Source organism: Staurois parvus, unplaced genomic scaffold (genome assembly GCF_062004578.1).
Source record: "Staurois parvus isolate SC_StPar_1 unplaced genomic scaffold, SC_StPar_1.0 ptg000980l, whole genome shotgun sequence".
NCBI lineage: Eukaryota > Metazoa > Chordata > Amphibia > Anura > Ranidae > Staurois > Staurois parvus.
Window position 1 is genome coordinate 1242872 of NW_028318776.1, and position 11805 is coordinate 1254676.

At 43.8% G+C, this 11805-nt stretch overlaps 1 protein-coding gene across 3 annotated transcripts in view; it reads right to left on the bottom strand.

Moving 5' to 3' along the window:
- Positions 1-10833, bottom strand: part of GUF1 (GTP binding elongation factor GUF1) — an 80334-nt gene extending 69501 nt beyond the window's left edge. For 2 of the 3 annotated variants that reach the window (XM_089657294.1, XM_089657292.1), the window contains exons 1-2: positions 10775-10833; positions 2658-2978 (exon numbers count right to left, since the gene is read on the bottom strand). In XM_089657294.1, coding sequence (XP_089513420.1) covers positions 2658-2837 — 180 coding nt within the window. In that variant the 5' untranslated portion in view covers positions 2838-2978; positions 10775-10833. Of the gene's footprint in view, positions 1-2657; positions 2979-6708; positions 6732-10774 lie in introns of those variants that run through there. The other variant, XM_089657293.1, reaches the window with a different exon arrangement.
- Between the last annotated feature and the right edge of the window lie 972 nt (positions 10834-11805).

An 11805-nucleotide genomic window follows, 5' to 3' on the forward strand; every position in this document is an offset into this window, starting at 1 on the left:
AAGACTGTTGTAACTGCTGATAAGAAAAGGTATTTAACAATTTTTTTGAAACTGCACTGAATCCACACTGAATGTGCTCCGGCAGTGTACCGGACATATGTGAACAAGCACCATAGGCAGCAATGTTATTTCACGTCATGCGGATTGTATGCGGTTCAAACCACATCCATTCTGCATATATGTGAACGGGCAATTAAAGTGTTACTAAACCCACAACAGTAAAATCAGTCTGTATATGCAGTAAAGCATGCTTGTTATACTCACTGTGGAACCTAAGGGGTTAATCCTCTGCATTGTGTAGAAAGGATGTTGGATCCTATCTTCTCTGACCCCCAGCTTTTCTACTGTCCCTAATCCATCTGCTGATAGAAAAGATCCTTGGAGGACAAGCTGCACATGCTCAGTTTAATGTGTAGTGCTAGAGTTTTTTTTTTCGTTGGGAGAATGCATGTGATCAGCACAGGGCCAATCAGCGCTGTCCAGACAAAGGATCAGGGGTCTTGCCGCCTCATTGGACAATCAGGGAAAAATGAAAACTCCTCCTACAAGCTTTAACCAGTGCTCTGCTGGACACTGACAGAAGTCACAAGACTGCTCTATACTGCTGAGAAAAGGTATTTAGCAGTTTATAGTTACTAAAATAATTGCATTTCTATGTTGTGTGTACTGTGGGAGACCAGATATAGAGAATGCAAGGTCCTGGGTTTAGTAACACTTTAACCTCATAATTTTTTTTTTTAACCCTAATGCATTAGCTGCAATAATGTGGTTCTAAAGTCAAGACTTTTTTTTACATTAATGTATTCCCTGCATTAAGGTAAAATATATCCCAGTATCAGTATTGCTCCCTCACACCTTGTATACTTTGAATTAGAATTTTATGTCAATCTAATGCTGTGCCCATCTGCAGCAGCTCTGGTCTGTGTTCCTCTCCCCACAGGAAACTGAAGCAGCAGTGGGAGTCATTGGCTTCTGCTGCTGTCAATAGAATCCTGTGGGAAGAGAGTGTGGGAGAGTAGAGGTCTACGAACACACACAGTCCAGCTTGGGAGTGAGCCTGCACATGTGCCACTATAGCAAGCAGCTTGCTATGAGGACACACAGAAGAGGATGAGCCAAGCGCGCCGGCAAGGAACCCCAGAAAAGAAGGTTTTGGGGCCGCTCTGTGCAATACCATTGCACAGAGCAGGTAAGTATAACATGTTTATTATTTTAATAAAACAATTTCAATACCCCAAAATGTAGCTTTTATCTTGAATCTTCCTGAAAAAACAGCAGTGCTGGTTAGTGAGGGTGCTTAGTCACTCCTGTGCCTTCAGCCTCATAGCTGTATATCTTCACTGTAAATCTATGGCTCTGCCGCCCTGCTAGTCTCAAGAGATGGAGTGAGGTTAAGGGATGTCACTACTGTGCTGCTCACTGTTCTCTTTGCTGGAGGCTTGACATGAGGAAGCAAAGCCCTGCCTCTACTAAAATGGCCACATCCACGTTATGCAGACAGTGTAGAATAAGGCATGGTGAGTCAGTAATGGGAGACTGTTGAGCAGCAGGTAGACCACAGGCAATACTAGTAATTATTTCCTTGCCCCATGCCTGCCTTTTTTTTTGAGGGAGGGGGGGGGGGGGTAACGACACTCTCCAGAGTTCAGTTTCTTGTGAAAATATACAAATGGAAAACCTTGGTGTCACAGGCAAGATTTTGAGGTTATAGGTGAAAATACAGGTCAGTGACTTTATGCCAAACAAGCCACCCAAAAACACAGACACCATTATGTAGCTATCATTATAATGTATGTGTCCTATTGGCAGGGCTGCTATTAGAAACCACGGGGCCTCATACAGCCAACCTGACAGGCCCGCCTACCCCCCCCCCCCCAAAAAAAAAACCCAGTTTACTATGCTTCAGTTATGAATAAACACAGTGGGTGGTCAGTACTGATCACTGATTGCGTTCATTCAGGAAAGGAAGCGACTGGTAACATTTACCGGACCATTCCCCCACTCTCCATCCTGAAGAATCCTACTGTGTGCTTGCAGCTGCTATTGGGAAGCAGAAGATGGAATCTGGCAGCACTTCAGAGGTGGGGGCACACATGGGGGCCTGGGCAGAAGGGGGTAAAATATGGTACACAGTAAGAGTGTTGGTTGTGGCAGGGGGTCCACGGGGTGGGGGCACACATGGGGGCCTGGGCAGAAGGGGGAAACATATGGTGCACAGGGAGGGTGATGGGTGTGGCAGGGGGGCCAGGGGGAGACATAGGGTGCACAGGGAGGGTGATGGGTGTGGCAGGGGGCAATTACTGGAACTGATCCTCTGCAGCAGCTGAAAAAGGGAGGAAGAGAAGAAGCCAGCTTTCAGCTGTTGCAGGGAGAGGGCCATACATGGGATTGGTTCCAGTAATTGCCAATCCGTTGTGCTGATCACCCTCCCTGCCCACATCCAGTCCACTCAGTTTCCTTGGCCCCCTGCTGGCCTGGGCCCCGTTCAGGTGGACTGGTGGTACCCCCTTATCCAAGGCCATGCCGATTGGGCAGACAACAGACATCACAGAGATGGCCCCCAGATACATCAACAGACAGGAACAGGTAAAAAAGGATTTTAAAGATAGCAGCAACATTGTTTAGAGTAGTTATATTTCATGCTTTATCATTGTCACCTTTTTAGTACTAAAGGGCACAGCCTGATGTGTAGATTGGACTGTTTGTAATACACCATGGCTTCCATAGAGCGTGCCAACCAATCCTTTCTGAGCAGACAGATGTGTGTAAAACATACGGATTTTGTACTTCCATAGAAGCAGGCATCTTCCAGTACAATGTGGGCTGAAAGCATTCATCTTTCCGAATACCGCCTATGATCAGCTCTGTATCATCCCGCATAGACCTCGCTGAATTCCAGCATTTAAGTGTAAGGAGGTTGCTGTTCATGTCTTTCACATCCTCACTACAAAGATATTTCTGGAGGAGATTGTAAGGTCCTGCAATAAATAAAAAAGTGCACAATAAAACCTGGGCTTGAAGATCATTCAATGTCTAGGCTAAACAGAATGCAAGGCAGGATTTGAAAATGGTTATTAAAATCATATCTGAAGACAAAATATAATATCATCCCTTTAAAGCAGTGGTCTCAAAACCTCAGACCAGATATGGTCCTTTGCTTGACTTAATCCAGCCCTTGGGTCACTTTTCCTTTCACTGGCACCAATAACGGAGCACTATTCCTCCCACTGACACACCCAACGGGGCACTATTCCTCCCACTGACACACCCAACGGGGCACTATTCCTCCCACTGACACCAACAATGGGACACTATTTCTCCCACTGATACCAACAATGGGGCACTATTCCTCTTTCTGACACCAACAATAGGGCACTACTTCTCCCACTGACACCAACAATGGGGCACTATTCCTCCCACTGACACCAATAATGGGGTACTATTCCTCCCACTGACACCAACAATGGAGCACTATTCCTCCCACTGACACCAACAATGGGGCACTATTCCTCCCACTGACACCAACAATGGGGCACTATTCCCCCCATCAACACCAAAGATGAGGCACTACACCAACAATAGGGCACTATTCTTCCCACTGACATCAAGGATGGGGCAGCATTCCTCCCACTGACACCAACAATGAGACACTCCCACAAATCGCAGTGATGGTTCACTATTCCACCTCCTATTGATCACAGGCACTATGTATTTTTTTACTCCCACTGACCACCAAGCCTGAGGCAATGTTTAATCTCATTAATGCTGGGACATTTTCTATTTCCACTGGCCACAGTCTGGTCCCTCTAAAGTCTGAAGGGCAGTATGTTGGCCCTTTGTTTAGACAGTTTTAAGACCCCTGCTTTAAAGCATAAGAAAGGGCAAACTGGATGGATCATGGATAGGGTGGAGAGGATTAGAATGCCTGCTAGGCCTTTATTGCTCTCTGTGCCCCCGATAAGGAGATTCACCCTCTCTGATTGTCCTGATCACTGTTATCATCAAGAGTGAAAAAAAATCCTATGTTTTGAGTTGTCACTGGAAGAGGAATATAGGGGAAATTTCCCAATACAGACACTAGCTCTGATGACCTGGCTGAAAGCTAGGAGTTTCCCTAATTTTGGAAAGATGTCTTCCTGTTGTGGCTATGAGACAGGAAGAAAAAAGAAATGTCCCCATGTGACACAGATGACAAATTAACAATGTGGCCTCCTGAGGATTTACCCCCTTCCTGACAAGGCCATTTTTTGCGTTAGGGCGCTGTGTTACTTTAACTGACAATTGCGCGGTCATGCAACGCTGCACCCAAATGAAATTTACGTCCTTTTTTTCTCATGAATTGAACTTTCTTTTGGTGGTATTTGATTGCCTCTGTGTTTTTTATTTTTTGCGCTATAAAAAAAAAATCCCAACAATTTTGAGCAAAAAACTATAATTTTGACTTTTTGCTGTTAAAAATGTCCAGTAAAAAAAATTAAAAAAATCTAATTTTGTCATAAATTTAGGCCAAAATGTATTCTGCTACATGTCTTTGCTAAAACAAAAATCCCAATACGTGTAAATTAAATGGTTTGCGTTAAAATTTACAAATGGCGGTATAGATACTGGAATATTTTTTACAATAATTATTATTTTTTACTAGTAAATGCGGGGATCAGCGACTTATAGCAGGAGTGCGGTGGGCATTCTGGCACTGGGGGGGAACTGACTTGGTGTCACTGAATCCCCAATGACACCAATACAGTGATCAGTGCTAAAAAAAAAAAGCACTGACACTGTACTAATGGCACTGGGCAGGAAGGGGTTAACATGAGGGGCGATCAAAGGGTTAACTGTGTGCTCGGAGTGTTTTACTGAGGGGCTGTGTCAGTGTGCTTCACTGTAAGTACACTGCTTTGCATGGCTGTGCTGTGCCATCCAAAGCAGTGTGCACGAACTGACAGGGAGGAGAACTGTTAGTAAACAAAACAGTTCTCCTCCCCGTTGGAGATCGTTGGACATTACCAGGCGCCGGCAAGTAATCACCAGCCGAGACCCGGTGATTGACAGCCGCGGCCGTGAGTGGCGGCGTGGGAGGGCTCATGCGTGCCCCCTACCCGAAAATGCTAAAATTACACACACACACATATATATATATACACACGTGATTTTGCGCACCCGTACTGCCCTGTAGCAGTATTTCTGCTATAGGGCGCACGGGAAGCGGTTAAAAAAATAACAAACAAACTGATAGGGGTTATATGTAATCCTCCCTTACTCTACTTAAAAATATTTTTTCCTTAGTTATACTTTAAGCATGCTGCAAGTGCTGAAAAGCTGTTGATGAGTTCCTATCTTTCTCTTTGACATGACAACACAACTCTGAATTCCAAAGTACACAATATTGTAAAACAAACAATATCAGGTATTGCAGGCAGAGCTAGAGTCTATAATATTCCACTCACATATTATAGGTGCAACAGAGAAGCTTCCTGAAGACATGCTACACGCAAAATCCATCGAGGCTCATGCTGCATGTGTCACTTCTGGGTATTGGAACGCACGCCGACCACAGGATGAGCGGTGGTGTGGGGGGAGAGATCACCCTAGTGAGCTGTTTGGGTTGGTGCTCTCTGTGGCACCTATAATATGTGAGTGGTATACATTTTTTATATATTTCTGAATAACAAAGTTTCTGCACTGTGACTATCTTGGCCTCTTTCTGAGATACGGAGAATGGAGAAGGTGGTTTAATGTCATTGGATTGGAGGAGGTTGAAGGATTCTGTAGGATTGTGTATCACACCCAAGACATACAGGATCTGTGTTTACCAGCTTGCTGGCTACTTTGTTGGTCTGGTGAGTTCCCATTTCAGCCATACACGGTGGTGGAACACAATTTGGAGTTGCAAGGACTAGTCAGTAGTTGGGCTGTCACATTAGGACTTTTTTCAGATATTTTGGATTTCAATTTTTTTGGGACACAATATTATATTTGTTGATCCATAGATAATTTGTATGATTATCATGATTGCACTAGTTTGGGGAGTGCCTACCTTTTTTAATTGCACTTTTAGGTTATTTATAGATATATAGAAAATTTCCGTGAGCTACTGATTGTATTGTATACCGTTCTTTGATCAAATAAGTGCCAAGACAGATATCCACATATACTGTACATCTATGAATAGCTGTAGATTAACTGTATAGCTCACATACAAAAATGGTAAGGTTTTTTGTTTTTTTTTATGCAGCCACTCGATGTGGATGGATGTATTCTCCCCACTGTGATATTGTATTCTGACTGCGGGGCTCCTCTGCTGTCAGAATACACTGATCAGTGCTACAGCTGCTGATCAAACAAAAGATTTCCAACAATCCTGTTTGACTTCTGTTAAGCAGAAAGGCCATAGATGAATTGAAACTTGACCAATCCCTGCTGAACCGGCTGAACTTCGATCCATCTAAGGCCAGCTTAAACACCCCTAAAGCTGCTGTCTCTGTTTTGGCTGTACACAAGCAGTTTGAAGCACACTTCTCTGAAAATGTCAGATACACTATATTGCCAAAAGTATTGGGACACCCCTCCAAATCATTGGATTCAGATGTTCCAATCCCCTCCATGGCCACAGGTGTATAAAATCAAGCACCTAGGCATGCAGACTGCTTCTACAGACATTTGTGAAAGAATGGGTCACTCTCAGGAGCTCAGTGAATTCAAGCGTGGTACCGTGATAGGTTGCCAAACACAAATACTCCAGCGCTTAGGGTTGAACTTAAAGTCTACAGTTCCGTCCTGGCTATCCTGGATGGTGCACGCCTTGCTGCCCTCAAGGACTGGGGAAGTCCAAAGACACTGGATGCAAAAGAAAAAAAACAAGGTGATAAGTATTATACTCACAAAGGACAAGTACATCAAGAGCTCATCACAAAAAGGAACAGCAATGTCCAGTCCACATTGCATAGCTTCACACAATAGGAACTCTGGACCTCCAACAAGTTAACGCATTTCGAGGTCTTGCCTCTCCCACGGAGCCAATAGCTATTGGCTATGTACTGTGGACTGGACATTGCTGTTCCTTTTTGTGATGAGCTCTTGATGTACTTGTCCTTTGTGAGTATAATACTTATCAACTTTTTTTAATAAAATGTATTTTAGGTAATGCACTAGGTTAGTGTGCCCTCTGTTTGTTTTCTATTGCATCCTGTGATAGGTTGCCACCTGTGCAATAAGTCCATCCGTGAAATTTCCTTGCTACTAAATATTCCAAAGTCAACTGTTAGGGGTATTATAACAAAGTGGAAGCAACTGGGAACAACAGCAACTCAGCAACGAAGTGGTAGGCCATGTAAAATGACAGAGGGGGGGTCAGTGCATGCTGAAGTGCACAGAAGTCGCCAACTGTCTGCAGAGTCAACAGCTAAAGATCTCCAAACTGTGTGTGGCTTTCAGATTAGCACAATAATGTGTAGAGAGCTTCATGGAATGAGCAGCTGCATCCAAGACTCGCATACCGAAGTGCAATGCAAAGTGTCGGATGCAGTGGTGTAAAGCACATTGCCACATCTAGAGCAGTAGAGACATGTTCTCTGGAGTGACCAATCACACTTCTCTGTCTGGCAATCCGATGGACATGTCTGGGTTTGGTGGTTTCCAGGAGAACGGTACTTGCCTGATTGCATTGTGCGAAGTGTAAAGTTTGGTGGAGGGAGGATTATGGTGTGGGGTTGTTTTTCAGGGGTTGGGCTTTGCCCCTTAGTTCCAGTGAAGGGAACTCTTAAGGCGTCAGCATACCAAGACATTTTGGACAATTTCATGCTCCCAACTTTGTGAGAACAGGTTGGGGATGGCCCCTTTCTGTTCCAACATGACTGTGTTCCAGAGCATAAAGCAAGGTCCATAAAGACATGGATGAGCGAGTTTTGGGTTAAGGAACTTGACTGGCCTGCACAGAGTCCTGACCTCAACCCGAAAGAACACCTTTGGCATGAATTAGAGCGGAGAATGCGAGCCAGGCCTTCTCATCCAACATCAGTGCCTGACCTCACAAATGCACTTCTGGAAGAATGGTCAAACATTCCCATAGACACACTCCTAAACCTTGTGGCCAGCCTTCCCAGAAGAGTTGAAGCTGCTATAGCTGCAAAGGGCGGGCCAACCCAATATTGAACCCTATGGACTAAGACTGGGATGCCATTAAAGTTCATGTGTGTGGAAAGGCAGGCTTTTGGCAATATAGTGTACCTTTAAAGTGTTACTAAACCCACAAAAGTAAAATGAGTTGGTATAATCAGTAAAGGTTGCTTGTTATACTCACTGTGGAACCTAAAGAGTTAATTCTCCACATTGCATGAAAAGGCTGTTTGATCCTGTCTTCTCTGATCCTCCCCTTCTTCTAATGTCCCCAATCCATCTGCTGATAGTACAGACCTCTAGGAGGCACTCTGCATATGTTTAGTTTAGTGAGTATGGCTAGACAGTTTTTTTTCTTTAGGAGAGTGCATATGATCAGCACAGGGCCAATCAGCACTGTCCAGACAGAAGGTCAGGGGTCCTGCAGCCTCATAGGACAGTCAGAGCAAAATGAAAACTCCTCCTACATTAACCAGTGCTTAGTTGGATACTGATAGAAGTCATAGGACTGTTCTAACTGCTGACCAGAAAAGGTATTTAGCAGTTTATTAAAATAATTGCATTTCCATGTTGTGTGTACTGTGGGAGACCAGATATAGTGAATGCAGGGTCCTGGGTTTAGTAACACTTTCACCCCCTTCTTGCCCAGGCCAATTTTCAGACTTCAGCGCTGTTGCACTTTGAATGACAATTGCGTGGTCATGCAACATTGCACCCATATGAAATTTTTATCATTTGTTTCACACAAATAGAGCTTTCTTTTGGTGATATTTTATCACCACTGGGTTTTTATTTGTTACACTATAAACAAAAAAAAGAGCAAAACATTTTTAACAAAAAGTTTTTCTTTCCTTCTATGATAACATTTTACAAAAAGGAAAATTTTTCTCCTTCATTGATTTGCGTTGATGAGGTGGCACAGATAGGCAGCACCGATGGGCACTGATGATTTTGCACTGATATGCAACAATGATGGGCGGCACTGATGGGGGCAACTGCAGGGCAGCAATAATGGGTGCAACTGCTGGGTACTGATGATCAGTGCAGATCTACTCTGTGACATTTGCCAGCTATCAGCAGTACTTTTCTCATGCTGTGACAGTGTGAGGAAAGTGCTGCTGACAACTGGCAACTGTATTTACTTTGTGATCTGCTGTGTCATTGGACACAGCTGATCTCGTGATAAAAGGCCACTGTGAGTGGCCTTTTACCTAGTCATGTGATCAGCGCCGCTGGGGGCGTGTGTTCTAGAAAGACCTCTCACCTTCCTGATCTGCATACTTGTCCTGGGTTAGTGACTCAGTAACAGCACAGTTGCTTAGCAGTTAGCACATCTGCCTTGCAGCACTGGGGTCTTCGGTTTAAATCCCAGTCAGGGCACTATCTGCATGGAGTTTGCATGTTTGCTCTGCACTTGCATAGGTTTCCTACCACACTCCAAAGACATGCTGGTAGGTTAACTGTTTCCTGTCTTAATTTGCCCTGTGTATGTAGAGTAGGGTTGTTTTTCGTTGTAAGCTTCTCAAGATGCAAATGTACAGTATGTACAGCACTGTGTAAACGGTCAGTACTTTATAAATGCCTAGAATTAAGAAAATTTGGGTATTAATTTACAAAGGAGGTCAGCAATAGCAACCCCAATTCATCTTACTAACCGCTCTATATCTGCCACCCCCCTCTGCCAATCCCTCCACTGGCTTCCAATTGCCCAACGGATAAAATACAAAACACTAACACAGACGTATAAAGCCATTCATAACACTCCCCAATTACATCACCGACCTTGTCTCTAAATACCACCCAAACTGTACTTTCCGCTCCTCGCAAGACCTCCTACTCTCTAGCTCCCTTGTCTCTTCCTCCCATGCTCGTCTCCAGGATTTCTCAAGGGCTTCACCCATACTCTGGAACTCCCTACCCCAATCTGTCAGACCATCTCTTCAGGGAAGCCTACCCCGTCCCCAGCTAATACTGGAATCCAATACTCCTCCTACCACTCCATCCCCCCCAGCTAATTACCTCTTGTACCACTATCCCCTCCCTCCTAGATTGTAAGTTCCAAGGAACAGGGCCCTCTAATCCCTCTTGTATTGAACTGTATTGTTACTGTACTGTCTTCCTCCATAATATAAAGCGCTGAGCAAACAGTTGGCGCTATATAAGTCCTGTATTGTATAATAATAATCTCTCATGACAGGTTTAGTTCAGCAGGAGGAGTGAGACTTTATAATCAAGGGTCAAGACATGAAGAAAAGCTAATTAAACCTACAAGTGTGTATCTGAATATTAATGTCTGTGACGTTGCCTGTGCTGGTCTGGGTCACACTGGAGTGTTCAGATCTATTGACAAACACATCTGTATATAATCTTGTATTTGTTTTTCTTCTTTGATCGCACAGAGCCTCTTGTCTACAAACAGGAAACAATGTTCAGAACAGACAGAGTCAGAACAATGTGGTTACAAGTCACATACTTCCAGCATAGAGCTCGATCCCAGCACACTGCATGGACTGGCCAGGAGTCTGGCAGGCAAGTGATCAGAATATACATTCCTATACTTAGAAGAGGAAATCATCTAATAAAGTAACCTTGGTGTCGGTGTCAGTACAGAGCAGTGTGATCACTGACAGTACACAGTACAGACCCAACAGTGTCATCTCACCTTCCCACATATGTCCTATGCAGCCAGCACTCCATGTGAGCCTCTCTCCCAGAATGCACTGCTACTCTTAAAGTGGCAATGTCAAAGCTAAAGCTTTAAAAGGGCAATGATACTTTGTAGCACTATTGTAGACCTTGGCTTAGCATTCTGTAACCATGTAGCCAGAATACACCATCAACAGCATGGGCGTGCTGCAACAGTAAAGAACACAACTTTCTGGTCACGTTCACACCTATGGAGTTTCTTGCAATGCGTTTTTTTTTTTTTAAAGATGCATGGACTTTTTTTTATCCTTGGCTCACACTTTTAGTGCATTTTGCAGAAACATACTACAGTCCATTTAACATAGTTTCCTATACATCTAGTTCACATCTGTGTTTTGAGCTGGTGCATTTTTTGGAAAGGTTCAGGGACTTTTTTTCTCGCAGCAGATTGCATTTTGCATGTAATAGACTTCAATGGACCTGCACCAAAAATGTGTTGCATGACTGATGCATTTTTTTTATATGTTTTGCATTTTTTTTGGGCTAATAGGTAAGTATGACAGTTTTGTTCATGTGGTACAATTTTGATGCAACTTTAATGCGACTTTACACTCTCTGGCATTCAAGTAGCATCAAAGTACCACAGGAACCTTCATGTGTCCAAAGTCACATGCTACCCTAGGTTCACACCTAAACGTTTTCCGCAGCATTTTGCAGAAACGCACTACAGTCCATTTAACATGATTTCCTATCAAACATGTTCACATCTCTGCGTTTTCACCCAGTGTGTTTTTTGGAAAGGGTCAGGGACTTTTTTGGACACAAAGTTGCATTTTTGGTTCTATAGACTTCAATGGAAGAGCTGTAGAAAAGCATGTAGTGCATTTTTGCTGCGTTTGTGCCGCGTTCTGCATTTTAAATCTGCCTAGCAACAAGAAAAAATGCAAAACGCAGCAAAAACACAACACAAAATGCAATGCAGAAACAGGTCAAATGCAAACTGCATAGGTGTGAACCTAGCCTTGGGGTTAGCAGTAATTGTTAGGT